General features: G+C 44.8%; 1 protein-coding gene across 7 annotated transcripts in view; it reads left to right on the forward strand.

The window, feature by feature from the left end:
• Positions 1-16,073, forward strand: part of TLN2 (talin 2) — a 421,428-nt gene that overhangs the window by 394,352 nt on the left and 11,003 nt on the right. For 6 of the 7 annotated variants that reach the window (XM_032342743.1, XM_032342747.1, XM_032342748.1 and 3 more), the window contains 3 exons: positions 3,282-3,387; positions 4,285-4,409; positions 15,309-15,434. In XM_032342743.1, coding sequence (XP_032198634.1) covers positions 3,282-3,387; positions 4,285-4,409; positions 15,309-15,434 — 357 coding nt within the window. Of the gene's footprint in view, positions 1-3,281; positions 3,388-4,284; positions 4,410-15,308; positions 15,435-16,073 lie in introns of those variants that run through there. The other variant, XM_032342750.1, reaches the window with a different exon arrangement.

A 16,073-nucleotide genomic window follows, 5' to 3' on the forward strand; every position in this document is an offset into this window, starting at 1 on the left:
TCACAGTATCTTGATTACCACTAACTTTATATATAGAGTCTTAAAATCAATTAGTTTAAGACTTTCAACTTCATTCTTTTTCAAAATAGTCTTAGTCATTCTATAGTGCTTTGCATTTCATATATATTTTAGGATCATCTTGTCAGTATCTTTTTTTAAAAAGCTGGTTGGAATTTTGACTGGAAGTGTAGGTAAGATTTGAGGATAATTGACATCTGAAGAGTCTTCTCATCCATGAATATGGTATGTCTCTCCATTTATTTAGGTCTTTTTGAATAATTTCAACAGTGTTTATAGTTTTTAGCATTCAAATCTGTTGTCAGTTTAACACTAGGAATTTCATAATTTTTATCCTGTTATAAATGACACTGCTTCTTTAAAATTCCCAATTTTTATTGTTATATATAAAAATATAATTTATGTTTGTATATTGACCTTAGAGCCTATAACCTAGCTGTACTCACTTATTAGTTCTAGAAACTTTTTTCTACAGATGCTCAGGATTGTCTACATAGACATTGATTTTACTTAGGAACAAAAATTATTTTACTTCTTCTTTTCTGTGTGCCATTTTTTTGCTGTTGTTTTTTTTTTTCTTGCCCTGTTTCACTGTCCAGAAATTTTAGTACAATATTGATAGAAGTATGAGACCGAACATCCTTACCATATTTTTTATCTTAAAGGGAGAATATTCAGTGCATCATTTACTGTGAGTCTCCCATCATACCTTTAATTCTTGGCTTATTCTTGTTTTGTTGACCCCAATGGATAAACCAACTAACCAGCAAACGAGGCCTATGGACCATTTAGCATTTCAAATCCTGAGCCATAACCATTATTCACTTGGTGGCCTTACAGCATGCATTGTTTCAAAAAAAAAAAAAAAAAGTATAACCTTTTACAGTTAAGTGGTGCCAAATGCCACCATTTGAGTCTGGAGCTGTGGTTCATGACAAATATAGGTTCACAACTGTATATGAGAATCACATGGGGGACTTTTAAAAATCCTGATGCCCAGGCTCTACATCAATCTAGTTCCTTCAATAGCCCTGATGGGATTATATATTAAATTACATATTAATTTACACAATCTTACCACCACTCTGTAACAAAAGGACTATTACTATGCCTATTTAATAGGCAATTGCCTTAAACTGAGGCTTAGAGAGAGGATAAGTAACTAGACCAGGGTTTCAAATATAGTTTGATCCTAGAACCTACACTTAACTGAACTGTGTCTCCCCTGGTTGTATTAGAAAATAAAAGACACCTAACCCCTTCCCTGTACCTTTCCGTAATTCTATTGTGGTTTTGGAACTGATCCATGAAGCCATCATATTAGGACTTCTCCCGATAGCATGTTGTTCTGTTTTTACTCATCTGTTCATTTGTTCACTCATTCACAGGTTTGTACTGAGTGCTTTTATTTCCAAGAGAGTTTATCTTTAAGTAATTTCTACACCCAATGTGGGGCTTGAACCCACAACCCTGAGATCAAGAGTCGCATGCTCCACCAACCAAGACAGGCAGGTGCCCCTATACTGAGTTCTGAATATCTGCATAGTGCTATATATAAGTTCAAGGGTGAGAAAGTAAGAGCAGAGCAGCTGAATTCATAGAACAGTAGCAAATATAAATGGAAAAGATTGCAAGAGGAAGGAAGATAGGGATAGATACAGTAAAGTGATGTTCAAAAATCTTTGACCAGTCCGTTCAAGCATTTAATATACTGTCTTCTATGCACTGGTGTGCCTGGGGCTGGTCCAACTATAATCCCATTAACTACCCCAACCCCAGATTTTTTTTTTTTAACCAAGCTTTTCTTGGTTCTTTTAGCTCTGGGTCCAAAAGACATCTTTTCAGACTCCTAAGAAAGAGTGTGCTCCCTGGCCTAGTGAAAAAGGGTATGGGACACCAAGAAGGGGATAATATTTAGTGAATTCCTATTGTGCTCCAGGCATCACGCAGGATGCTTCTCGTATGTTAGTCCATTTGATCTTTATGCCAGTGCTGAAGGATGGGCAGTATTCCAGTTTTACAGATGAGAGAATGGGTTCTGAGGGGCTCAGTAATCTGCCTGATGTCATAAACCAGGTGCAAGTGAAGCCACATGTGATCACAGGTTTGTCTCAAAGTCCAGACTTTGTCCCTGGCTCAGAGACTTCAGGATTGTCCATAGAGAGACAGCCGTTGTGCTTTCCTCCCGAGTGTTTTGGCATTTCTAAATCTGAAAATGACCACTGAGAAGTATGGCAAAGAGATGCATAAAAAGAACGTTGGAAGAAGAATTTCAAAATTAGGAAGGAGCAGGAAGGTCTAAGTCTGAATATAAATTTGTGGTGGAGGTCTCATCCAGTTTCTTAGTTCCATTTGTGAGTGATTTGAGAAGAAATCCTCACAGGATATTCTATAAATTGGAGTGGGTGTTGGATATCCAATATCGTTTTTATTATTTTTTTTAAAGACTTTTTTTTTTAAGATTTTATTTATTTATTTGACAGAGAGAGATCACAAGTAGGCAGAGAGGCAGAGAGAGAGAGAGGAGGAAGCAGGCTCCCTGCTGAGCAGAGAGCCCGATGCGGGACTCGATCCCAGGACCCTGAGATCATGACCTGAGCCGAAGGCAGCGGCTTAACCCACTGAGCCACCCAGGCGCCCTCCAATATCTTTTTTAATACCATAAAAAAACAAAACAAAAAAGAAGTTTTAAGAACTTTTGAGCCAGTCTGAAAGAAAGAAAATCCTCAGGACGTCTCCCAGGAGAGCTTGCAGTCAAAACCCTGGAGATGGAATGTTCCTTCAGGAACAGCCCTCTGATCAGTTGGTTGTTGCTGTCTTGGGGACTTTGTCTCTAAGCCCCCACTGGAGTCTCCTATGTTTACGGGTCCCGCATTTTTTTGTCACAAGTACCAGCTGACTTGCAACCTCAGGCTTTCCTGTTCCCTTGGACCATACTTACACTGCAGGTCACTTTTGTGTACATACGTTTTTGTATAAGAGTGAAAGTGCAAATGAAGGACCAGTAAGGACCTCATCTCACTTGTGATCTTAGGGAAACATGTCAGAAGGGACCTTAAGGAAACTACTGGGTCCCAGCTTTTCATTTCTCACGTGAGGAAACTGAAGGCCAGTGAGCCTCAAGTGTTTTCCCTCAAATTCCGAAGTCACCTGGTGACAGAGTTGCCACTTAAAACCAGGCTCTCCAACTCTGTCCGCCAGTCAGAGTGGACTTTCTCTCGCAGTGGCTACTGTCTTTCTTACGTGTTTGTCTTCATCCGTAGATTCTTCAGAAACCGAGCCCGGAACTCAAGCACCAGCTGGCTGCTTTCTCCAAGCGCGTCGCCGGTGCGGTGACTGAGCTCATCCAGGCCGCGGAAGCCATGAAAGGTAGGACGCACTCTCGCGCCGAGCGAGTACAGCGAACTGAGTACAGGCTCAGTGTAGCAAACTGAGCAGTGAAACTGCACAGCCAGCCCAGGCCCCAGGGAAACAGTGAGGTACTTTTTTTTTTTTTCCCTAAACAAATGGGAATAGAGTTAGATTTTAATAATAAAATTATAATAATAATTATAATTATTTGTTATATTACCTCTTTGTTTCAGGAGGTTATAGCCTCCTGAAACAAGGCTTTTTTCCAGTCTTTGCATTAAGTACTTCTACCAAAATGGTATAGTCCTTCTGGAACTGCTCACTTCTCTGAGGGGTGCCGCCATTTATTTTTATCTGTGTTTTCCTTCATCAGAATATTTTTCCTCGTTTGCATAACACACTTCATGTTTAGGAAATGATGCTGTCTGGGTACATTGTTTGCACACCCCTTCACAGTGGCATTAGAAGCAGTCACCTCACCAGAGAAATTCAGTTTCCCTTTGTTTGAGTTGAGGTGAATGGCTCTTCTCCATGAGTCCCCAGAGAAGAGAAGGGCAAATCTGGAAGGTCGGCAAAGTCTTCAGTCTCTTAGAAATGGTTACTGGCATTCGTGAGCTCTAAGTGAGAAGTTAGAGTAAATCTCGAGCTGGCCTTGGACCATGAGATCCCGATTTTTGAAACTCTCACTGAGGACTGTGCCGGGGCTGTGTACATACTGCCTAGAGAAACAGGAGCCCACAGGAGCTCCCCTGACCCCAGGCGCTCTCTGTGAGAGCCGGAGAGATGATCGCTCAGCACCACGGCACTGGTAGGCTTACAGAGCTTCCCTGCATGCCAATCCAGATACTGTTTGTAGCGAAGCCAGTGCCCTGTGGTCACAGCTACCAAGAATGACCCTCTTTGGACTGATTTTAGGAACAGAGTGGGTGGATCCAGAAGACCCAACCGTCATTGCAGAAACAGAATTACTGGGGGCCGCAGCATCCATTGAGGCTGCTGCTAAGAAGTTAGAGCAACTGAAGCCAAGAGCAAAACCAAAAGTGAGTGTCCGTGTGTGACTGCTTGTCTGGTGTCACTGGGTCTTCCTGCAGACCGCTCTGAGGTGGAGCTTGGTGTGCCTCAGGAGGCTTGTCTCCTTCCCTGCGGTTGGACTCCTAAGCTGCCCACCTGCTCTCCCGGCCCAGCACCTTTGCACAGGGAATGGAGAGAAACCCACAGGTGGATCCTTCAGGTTAACCACCCAGAAAAATACCTGTGGGTTATCCAGAGGAAGAACCCGGGCATTTGCAATCCAAGTTCAGTTCCATTCCATCTAAAGCAGGTGTTGGGTGCTTATTATGGAAAATCGCTGTCCCTGAACTTGATGCCATCACCCTCCCATTGTCTGGTTTCCATAATGTAATGCAAAGAGCAATGCTGTGGGCCTCTCCTTTCCTTAAAATCGATAGAGAGGACAACGTGGACCTCAAAAGTGGATCTGGTGACAGACTTTGGTAGTATGTGCTGGAGGCTGTGGTGGGCTGGTCTCTTTCCTCGTCTGTGTGTGTCATCGGGATAAATGTTTAAAACTTAAGAGCATGAGTAGATATGAAGAGAAATGGCCATTTAAAGAACTATTTTAAGATTGGGCAGCAGCGAGGACAATGATTACACAAAAGAACAATGAGCTTGTGCTCCAGGAGTAAAGCCCAACCCTCTTAAGCTCTTACCTGTCCCTCCACGCCCTCCACCACCAGCCCCCATGATTATCTTCAGAAGATGGTAGAACTAGAGGAGGCCTCTTTCTCTTACTATCAGGCAAGTTATGGCACCTGTAACCTCACTTCCCTTCCAAGAACCCAAGGACCTTAGGAAGTAAAATCTGGTTTTGCCCTCAGAAAAGTTGGATCCCTCAGATGACGTATGCCGAAAATTCTACCTTTTATTTATTAGACCAAAGGATGGAGTCTGAGCACTAGAATATGCCACACCCCTCAAAAGCAGAGCCTGGGTTCATGTTGTGTGGAAAGTAGACATGAGCAGGTAGTGAATGTATGAACCTTGGGAACCTTCTTAAAACCATGAAATTCTTCAAGCCAGTCTTCTAATAATTGCTCTAGACTTGGTGAAGGCAGTCTTTAAATTTCTTATCAAGAGGTGATTTGAGAGTCATGGCTTCTGACCTGGGGGTTTACCAGGGTTCCCTCCACTAGCCTCTAAGCTGAAGGTCTTAAGTGGTCTGAAATGGTCCAAGTTGTTCTCAACAAGCTTAAGCAAGGAGTGTGTGTATAGGGGCGACTCCCATTTTCTGTCTACGTCTTTATTTCTGCTTTGTAAATCAAGTTAATCACAAATGGAAAATTACTTTCAGCTGAGAAGCAAACAACCATTGACTAAGATTTAGAGGCTTTGTGCGTAATTGGTTTTTCCTCTTCCTCATCTGATTTCATACAACAAGCCTCTCCTGGAAAGCTTCCGTCTGCTAATGCTGAAGTCATGTCATTTGGCACTGTTCTGGAGAATTCGCCTGGTGCTCCTGTAACATTAGCGCTTTGCCAGGTCCTGAGAGCTCCTGTTTCAGTCCCTCTCCATCTGTCCTTTTGCAGGACCCCTCGGAGCTCTGTCTCTGAATCCTAGTTGCCCTCTGTCTAGCCATTGATTCACCTTAGAATTCTTGAGCTGAAAATACAAGTTATTAGAGGCCCTACCCCATAGAATAAATGTTGTTACAGCAATTAAATGAGATAATTTAAGAACACAGTGCCTAACTTAATAAGCAGTAACTGTACTACCATCACTGAAACTATGCTTCAGAGACTTTTATCTACTAACTCCTCGGGAATGCCTGCAATAAAAATTATTCCATAGATCCATGAGCTGATGGCCGTAGCAAAAAGAAAACAAAACAAAAGGCTCACATTGACTGAGTACCCAGCCGGAGCCAGGCAGCCTTCTAGGTGCTTTGCATGGATGAACTCATCTGGCCCTTGCAGCAAGTCCACAGAGCAACACGTATTTCCATTCCTGCTCCATGCGTGCAAAGTCAAGGGCACAGTAACCTTGCCAGAGTCCGCAGGCTTGGCGGAGCTGGAAGCAGTGGATGTGGACTTTGGGTGCGGAGTCCATTCACCCGAGTCCTTTGGGTCTAGCCAGTAGTCAGAGGCTGTTGTAGCCCCCCAGAGGAAGTTTGGAGTTTGCCTGTACCCTTTGAGCTATTAATGCCTCTTCTGGGAAGCTGTGCCGAGCTGCAGGACAAAATCCAGAGAGAAAGAAAGCTCTGTGTGTCAGGGAAGCCTATTCCTTGTAGCCTCATTTGTAGGAAGAAGTTAGATACGACCCGAGTGTCTCTTTGAAGAAAAAGTACGCAGCCATCTAAAAGAATGGTTGATAGGACTGTGTCGTATGAAGATGCTCATGGCATCAATGTAAAGTAAAAAAAGAAAAACACACAGGATGCAGAATGATGTGCTATTACGGTCACAACTCTATAAACAAAACCTTGCATATGAGGGAGACAGGGAGATGTACAAGGGCGACTGTGGAATTAAGGGAGGGCCTGTGTTTTAACCTTTTATAGAGCAGTGTTTTAAAAACAACAGCACTTAAAAAATGCTGAAATGGGCCAGGGGGGCACTCCCTGCCCTGCCCTGGGATCATCCTGCCTTCGTGTTGACAGTCTGGGTCTTCACACAAAGCCAAGAAATCCTTCTGGAAAAGTCAAAGTGGACATAACTGTTGATTCGAGCCCCTTCCTTGGGGAGCTCTACTTTAGGGCGCTCCCGTCTTCATGTGAGGAAGGTGCTTTGTACTTCATGAGTACCCAAAAGTGATCTGAAGCCTTACTCCTCCCAATGGTCAGAGGCTCTGGCCACGTGGGTTACAGTATCTCTAAAACCATTCTAAAGAAACCGTCAACCCAAACTATGGTTTTTGTGCCTGTTTCAGAGTACCCTCTGCTTTGTGGTAATAACTGCATGAAATAAAATATCTTTCTTGCCTTTACATAAGTAGGAATTTATTTCCCTAATTGGAAAAAAAAAAGTCCAATCTGACCCCACCGTCAACCAGTCTTTTGTGGTTAACCAGTTCTCTCCAGGCCCTTCCATAACTGAAATAAGGAAGGAATCCTCAGGATACTAGGAATAAGCATTTGCTCTCACATTCCTCTCCCTGTAACTACACACGACCACACAAGCCCTCAGCACAGAGCCGACAATGCTTTCCTTTGTAACCGTGGGGCATTTACACTGCTTTGAAGAATAGTACTGGGGAAGGGCAATGGGTTTTTGTTTTGGGGGGTTTTTTGTTGTTGTTGTTGAAATTATTCTGCTCACCACATTCTCAGGTCGCCTGTTTTAAAAGTAGAATGCTTCATTGTTTATGAAGATGATTCCTGGTATATTCCCAGCTCAGGACCTTAAAATTTAAGCACCTCTTTTTGCCTGGAATCTCCCAGATGTGAATAACAAATTCACACCATTAGCTCCACTGTTTGCTTGGGAAGATGGCAGGAAGGCAAAAGGGGAAGGTCGGTGAGCTCTGGTGCATGAGACTGCGATGTTGCCAATGGCGCCGTTTCCACACGTACAAGCAGCCTGTGCTCCACAGACAGGTAATGGACTTCCTGCCGTACATACGGTGCCTGTTCTCGAGCCCAGTGCAACCTGGATGCCTTTTCTGCAGGCCTCTGTGTGATATGTTTGATATATTAGGTTGTTATTTAATCCAACTATATATCAAACATATTCCTACAGTGTCTTGCCCTGTCTCCGGGGGTTCCTAATATAGCTTATAAGGCAACAGGAAAGAACACGTTAAAATCACAAGCAGATTTAGAAGATGGGGTGCTCGTTCCCTTTCATGATGTCATATTCCATTTTTTTTTCTTGTAGCATGTCAGTACTGCTAGATTCTTTTGTTTGTTGTAGAAACAAGTCATAATTATGGATGTGAGATACTCTGTATAGCTTAGTTTTGTGCAGTAATGAATCCTTAAGGGATATGCTCAGTGGAAAAAAATGGAAGGTTCTAGCCCATGTTTGTGCCATGGGATAAACATCGGGATTATCAGCCCTAAACACATCCAGACATTGCATCGTAGTTCACTTTTGTCCCGATCCTCAGCTTTGAAATTAGTCCTTTTCTTAATCAAGTTTTCTGCAAAAATGCAAGCACAGATCAGCTCTCTGTAACTTTCCCTTCCACCCATAGCATCACAATGTATAAACCGAATCGGCCATACCAGCGGTAGGAAGGGTGAGTCACTGGGCTTTATATACACTTGCTTAGGACTGCATGTATCTAATACAGATAATGCAGTGCAGACCGTAATCTGTCTGTTCAATTTCCTGTAAGAGGTTAACTGGTCAGTAGAGGTTGGTCACATTTAGAATAAGCTGACAATAGCCTAATTGGGTGCAAGAGGAAGTTTGGGATTATGAAACATTTTTTCTGGCACACAGCAGCCTTCTTTGGTTGGCTTTGACCTCCCCCCTAGAGGAGCCTGCAAAGAATGTGTGTGTTCATTCTGATCTCTCTCAACAAAAGATTGTGAGCTCTGCTTTCTGGAAAGAGCACTGTGGTGCCCGTAGCTCAGTTCTTTGGAGCAGAGAAGCAGTGCTCCTTTAACAGCACGTCTGTGTGCATGCATGTAAGCAGTGCCCCACACGGTTGGCGAGCCAGTGGTTTGAACAGATGAGTCAGGAAGGCTTCCCCTGGTTAGGTCTAGAAGCCTTCTCCATATTGCGGAGCTCAGCTAGCTCATGTTCCCGGTGACCCCTGCCAGTGGTGGAGCTGCTCTTGTCACACCCTTCGCAGACATGTAGAGGAGTCAGAGCAAAGGAGCTTACCTGTGGTGGGTGTATCTAATCAAATATTTGAAAGCATTCCATTATCCTGTTTGTCCGTGCTTCCTAAGTAAACATGCACGTGACTTTTCTGAAATCCCAATGATCTTGAAGGATTTTTCTGCCTAACAGAAGTAGCAATGAAAAGATCATTTCACTGATACTACTTTTCATCCAAACAAACAAACAAACCCACGCCCTAATGAAACAATAGGTACTATGGGAAAACCAACTCCCAAGATCCTAACTGTGCAAGCTTGGACCTTTTCTAATGGATGCTACACGAACATACATTATTTCTTATCTGGGTACAAAGGCTGGTCTCTCCCCAAGTGGCAGGCAAAACCACTTGGCACTGCTTTCTCTCTGTCATCCACTTGGACTACTTACTGTTTCCCTGGAGCTTTCAGAGGGGGTGAGGCCAGACTGGGGCTTTTGGCAGGTCTAGTTATTCGAAGTATTTTCCCATTTGTAAATTTTCTTTTATAGTACAGGTGAGGGTCTTGAAGATAACCCACCCATGGGGCCTCTACAAGAAAAGCTGGTATAGCCCTTACAGTTGAGTCTTTGGGTGCAGACTGAGGTCTCCCCCACCAAGGTACCTCTCCCCTCAATTCCAGAAGCAGACCAGGAGCAGCCAGACTCACTACAAATAAAAAAGGAGAAATGTGGCTGCCTATTCCACTCACACTTCCAACTGGCCAGAAAATGCTTCCCTGGTGTGGTGGGAGTTCTTGGTGTTGGCCTTCTTGTTTCCCTCAAGGACATTTAAATTATATGCAAAATGTCCACACTTTTAAAGAATATGTCCAAAGGGTTTTTTTAAGTTTCAGATGGGATACGACCTGGTTTTGAGTAGCAAGCATTCTGCAGACTTTAAGAAACACAGAGCAAAGCACAGCTCCTACCTGGAAAAATGGCACCATGCGTTGTGATGCACCCACCTGTTGTGAGAAAAGTGACTGTTGTGTTTATCGGCTCTTAGCAAGGCAGTCCCTTAAGGGAGGTTTTCAGGGAGGAAGGCCGACCTCAGGGCAGTGACCTTTGAGCCTTGTCCTCTGGGTACCATCACCTCCCTCACCTCCAAGATCATTGTGGGGAGGAGCTACAGGGATGTAATTCACAAACAAAAGACCAAGTGAAAGGACCACAGACAGAAGCATTCTTCTTCTCTGTGGTATATGCCCCAGAATCTGTCAGAGAGGAAGTTGGCAATGAGAGACCGGGAGAAGAAGGCAGAGAAAAAGTAGTGCCTGGTTATTTTAGCCAGCACCTTCTTAATGAAGAAAGGTTTCATTTGGAATTGTAACACATCTGAACTAAAGGACTGGGAGAGTTGAGGTTCCTCCTTAAGCTACTAACAGAAACCTGATGGATCCCTGGAGAAAGGCAGCCACGGCTCAAGGTCACGTGGTCAGAACGTGCAGGTCGCTGACTTAGAGCCCAGAGGGCCCACCTCCTGTCTCGGTGTTGGGGGAGAAGCTGGAAGCAGCTCCGGTCTGTAGCGTGTATTACCTGATATTCCGTTCAAATTTGGATTATGGCTTTTATTTATGATAATTTTAGGCTGTCATCAGAAATGGCAGTTAGAACCTTTCTCCAAATTATGAGTCGAAAATGATCCCGAGAGAGAAAAACTGGCTTAGCCTGAAGTCTAAAAAACTGTTTTTAAAACCGCAAGAGTTGTAATGAGCACTGGGTGTTACAAGCCAGTAAGGAACCACAGAACACTACATCGAAAACTAATGATATACTGTATGGTGACTAACATAACATAAAAAAAATAAAATAAAATAAAAGTAATAAATAAATAAATAAATAAAACCACAAGGAATATATGTAGTGAGGGAAGTTATAATGAAATTAATTGCGAGGAGTTACTGAGCATTTACTGTGGGTCAGTATTGCTCTCTGTATATTTATAATTTACCTATAGCACCCCCATCAGAGAGGTAGAAAGGAAGGCAGGTTCAGGAAGTGAATGAATTACTGCAAAGATTATGCCCTCAGAATCCCTAAAAGGCCAAAAGGCAAAATATAAATGAGGAACGACCTTCCCTCTCCTTTCCATCTGTCCCCCTGCCACTCCTACCCCAGTGGAACTCAAGCTCCTGAGACATTAGACAGATCAGAGCAAGATGGGGTCCTCAGAGGCTCTCCAGAGCACAGGAAGCCACCCACAAGGGAACCAGCCCCAAATGTGACCTTTCCCCAGAGGAACCTTAGCAGACCTCTAACTTTTTTAAAAAGAGGTGCTCTGCAGGAGAGCACCAAAGAGGAAAAATACCAGCAAAAGAGTGCCTGGGCCATTCTCGCAGCTACCAGAAAGCCAAGGTGAGGCTAAGTCCATCTTCTGCTGGAGCTTAGTGGGCAGTCCAACAACGACAGCTTCCGAAAGCGGGTGGTGAAGGGGCCAGTGGCCTTCTCCCAGTGGAGGGGAGCAGAGGAAGGGTCACTGAACAGGGGAGGAAAGGACAGATTCAGCCCTTGGAGGCTGTAGCTAACAGGCTCATGAAGCAGAGCAGAGTCTTAGTTCGTACACTTAGGACTCTTTCTCCTGGTGCTGCTTTGCTAAGAGAGCCCCCTTGTACAATGCTGGGAATGCCGTTTACCTCTGTGGACGCCTGAGGACGTGTCACAGCCGGCTGTGGATGCAGTTGTGGGGTGCAGGCAGAGCATACAAGCAACAGCCCCTGGCCGTAAACAGCGCAGGAGCCAGCGCCTAGATGCGCGTGCCTTCCTCCCCAAGGGACTCAGAATGGACAGTTCCTGATGTGGATGCTTACTCGCTGCGTTTCTCCTGCTGCAAGCATGTAAATTGCCCCCTGGCTGAACTCTAGAACTCCGGAGACTCCTTTTGAATGGATACATTCATTTGGCAAACATTTATCATGTAGTCTACACTGCCCGATTGTGTGCTGGAGAGACCACATCCGTTGAGTAAAACACAGCCCGTGCCCTGGAAGAGAGGACAGGCTGGTAGGCTTGGGTTAACCGGGGTCTGTTTTCCTTCACCCAGGCCAGCATTTCCCGTGGAGCAGCCCACCTTTATCAGAAAGGAAGATTCCCAGGCCCCGCCACAGACCTGTTGAGACACAATCCGCGTCTTGAACCAGATCCTTGGGTGATTGTGAGGGAAGGCTCTCTGTTCATTAGCCTACTTAATAAGAGCGTTTTCTTAAGTTCGTGGCGCCCTGGGTCTCTGGATCCTTCTGGGTCTCCTTGTGGAAGCTCCACGTTACTATCCTCAGTGTTCCCCATCTCCCAGCTACAATGGGGCTGCTTCTGTTGGCAAATCCTGCAGTTTCATTATGATCCTTTTCTGTAGGAAGGTCCTTTGAAAGCCAACCCATTCCATTTCTCTCCTCTTCTGCAATGCAGTGGAGCACCTTTTTAGCTGTTACGGTCCTCCTCCCAGAGGCCATGGCATGTGCTGGTGGGAACCGAGCAGGGGGGCACCCCTGACAGGGACACCTCGACATTTCCGAGTCTCCTTGGCTCAGGGAGAATCCCATCTTATAGGCTAGAAGTTGTGTATGGCATAAGGAGACACCTGGTGTTGACATTTATTTCCAGCAGGAGAGAGAGGTGGGTGTTTTGTCTTAGTTTTAAACCTGGCCTACGGTGTCTAAACATTAGCCCTCCGCCCCTAGAGCCATCCCATTCAGCTTTATTCAGCCCTTCTTGGTGCTTTTTAGTCAGAGCAAATATCCCCCAGAGATGAGGCTTTCTGCCATGTCCTTTTTAAAGCATAGAGATGTGATGGAACAGAAAACAAAAATTCATCAGCGGACATTTATACCAGTTGCCATTGCAAGAAGAATCTGTGGGTGTCAAAAATATTTCCAAACTGAGTATCTATTTCAAGTATGTGTTCTAGGGGGGAAAAAAAGCCTTCAGGGCAACGGAAGATGTGGGTGAGGCCTGTCAAATTGGTAGGAACAAGTTGATTCTATTAGATCTACCCCATGCTTAGAGTTAGCACTTAATTTTAAGAAAGTCCCAGTTTTGTGGATCCTAAAATTTGGGAGATCAGAAATCTGATGGGGTACTCCACACACCTTGGAGCCCGCCAGAGACAAGGATCTGGGGCACATTAAGAAGCCACCATGGGCTTCTGTTTCCTCTGCCCCAGTGGAAGGGGCCCCCGTTGGGTTCAGAACTTACCTGGTTTCCCCTGGTACCTTAATCTGTTACACGCTTGAGTTTTTTTTTGTAGAACAACTTTCCAAAAAGGCTCTTAATTCAAGTTCACCTAATGCAGTTTCCTTGGAGCCTATGTATAATAGCATCTTTTATGCCAGAGTGTCTTATAATGAGTTGTTTTTCTATTTCAGTAACCACATTTTATACTCCACCAGTCCTATAAGCTCCCTCCTCCAGAATGAATCCACTGCAACTGAATTCGTTTCTGTCCTGAATGCTCCTAGAGCAAGACTTTGTCAGATAAGAAAGAATATATGGCTTCTGTCCACAGACTTCTAAAATGCTGGCATCATTTGTCAGAGTCCCTAGATGGGCCCTGAAATGTTATTTTGATAACACTGGAGTTGTGAAAACAAAAATGAGCTTGGCATCTCTCATAGTTCAAGATGCGGCAGTAAGGAGTAGGAACTGGGGGGAAAATGTATCTATGTATCCATCCTGCCTGATGTTTCGCATGGGACCATTAGTGGCCAACTCCGAGCCTCTGCTCCAAAGCTGGTCCTCCCTGATGCCCCACGGGCAAGCAGGCGAGTAAAAACATACCCTCATAGAACAGAGAGGCTGAGGTTTAGATCTGGTTTAGAGTCTGAATTCATGCCGCCATATGACCGTGTCACAGCACTCTACCTCCCTGAGCCTCACTTTTCTCACTGTGAATACGAGAACGACTCTAGAATATTTGTTTTCCTCTTGCTCGGTGAGAATTAAACAAGAAACGTACATGGACATGCCTAACAAAGAACTTGGCACACAGTAGCTGCTGTTAAAAACATACTGCTGTTGTACAACATTGTGAATATACTTAATGTGAATGTACATTGTTAATGTACATTGTGAATTGTACAACATTGCTGTTGTACAACATTGTGAATGTACAATGTTGTACAACATTGTGGCCACTGAATGGTCCACTTAAAATTGGTTCAGAGGGTAAAGTTTATTTTTTGGCACATAAAGAAAAGTATTGCTCTAGCTGACCATCATCACAATGCCTGAAAGATAATAGCCCCATCTTCAACCTTCTATAACCAAAGGGGAACTTAACCCTGCTTAGGTTCATACAACGTGAGCGCTGAAGGAACCTGGAGGGCATCTAGTCTGACCGCCCCAGATGGTGAGGCTGCATCCCAGCCAGCCTGGGACCAAGGTCCTTGCACTTGCCATGCTTACCAGCGCTGCTCTCCAGCCTCCCGGCTTGTTCTGCCAGCACGGGGCACAGTGCTGGTGAACTTGGAGCAGAGCCCTCACAGCCTGACAGCACCTGCATGGGGTGGTCAGTGTCCTTCCCCAGGTGGAGCCAGGCCCTAGACTTCTGGGGGATTCTACTTCCACGTCATGTCGCCTCAGTGTCCTTCCCGCCTCTGGTGATCTGTGGTTGGTACAGAACTCTCCCTGCTCAGCAACAGAGATGGCAAATGCTTTGTCACGTTTGTTTTTACAAATACAAGAAAAATAAGGCTTTTCACAACTCCTAGCCACCTTTCCTTTCTTCAACCCAATTTTTGAGCTTTAGGCTCTGGAAGAGTATACCACCACCCACTCTTTGGGCTTTGATGAGGGATTATTTAAATTTTCATTATTGATGCCAACAGGACCATTTGAGCATATTTTATTCATGGTGAATTTGTGTCTGTTTAAAAACTCTGTTCTAGAAAAATAGTCTGTCTTGGAATTTCCTGACTGGAAATTGGTGTAGAATGCCACCGCTAGCAGCTTGTACCTTTTAGAATCGAGGTAGTGGGAGGCAGCAGAAGGAGAGGCATTTTGCCAGCTCTGGCCTTTCTACCTGGGTGTAGACAAAAAAGTCATAAACAGATGAAGAGCCAGGTGACCAAGCAGTAAGTAGTTTGGCAAAAAGCACCCTTCGTGGATGCGAATGGCATGTGATGTCATTTTCTTCTGTTCTAGCAAGCAGACGAGACCCTGGACTTTGAAGAACAGATTTTGGAAGCTGCTAAGTCCATTGCTGCCGCCACAAGTGCCCTGGTCAAGTCGGCCTCGGCAGCCCAGAGGGAGCTGGTGGCCCAAGGAAAGGTAGGTGAACCGCGCTGGCCAGCTGCTGGGACATTCGGACAGTGTGAGTCTCTGAGGACCAAAGAGAAGGTGGGAAGGCCTGTGGCCTGGCCCCCCAGGCAACCATTCCCTCCCTGAGCTGCCTGTGTCTGCCCCACTGAAAACTCTGTTTGCTTAAACCTGACATCCAGAATGAAGGGTTTGGCTTCTGGGCCAATCATCTGCTTCTTGTTAAAGAAAGCATCCTGTTCCAGGCAGCGATCAGGCTCTGAACAAGACATTTATAGTCCCACTGTATATGAAGCTATTTAAAGATGTAAACTATCATATTTTCCTAGAGGATGGCTCTGGGAGCACCAGAGTCGGGGGCGGCATAATACAGTTTTCCATCTCCAACGACTCAGTCCGTACTTCGGGGCTCTGGCAAAATGCTGTCCAACTCTGCCCTTAGCATTTTCCTGAGCCCGTTGTTCAAAAGGCCAATCTGGTTTTAAAACCTGAGGTTTCTTTGATGGGCCTGACCCCCAGTCATCCATTCCATCTGCATTAGCATGAAAACATAGTTCTCTTTCGGTGACCCAAGGATTAATAGTATATTAGACTAATGCTGGGTGTGGGAGGGTCTCCCAGTTTAAAATATTCCGCGTGTTGTTCCCATAC

The sequence above is a fragment of the Mustela erminea genome, chromosome 5 (genome assembly GCF_009829155.1).
Source record: "Mustela erminea isolate mMusErm1 chromosome 5, mMusErm1.Pri, whole genome shotgun sequence".
In the NCBI taxonomy this organism is placed as follows: Eukaryota; Metazoa; Chordata; class Mammalia; order Carnivora; family Mustelidae; genus Mustela; species Mustela erminea.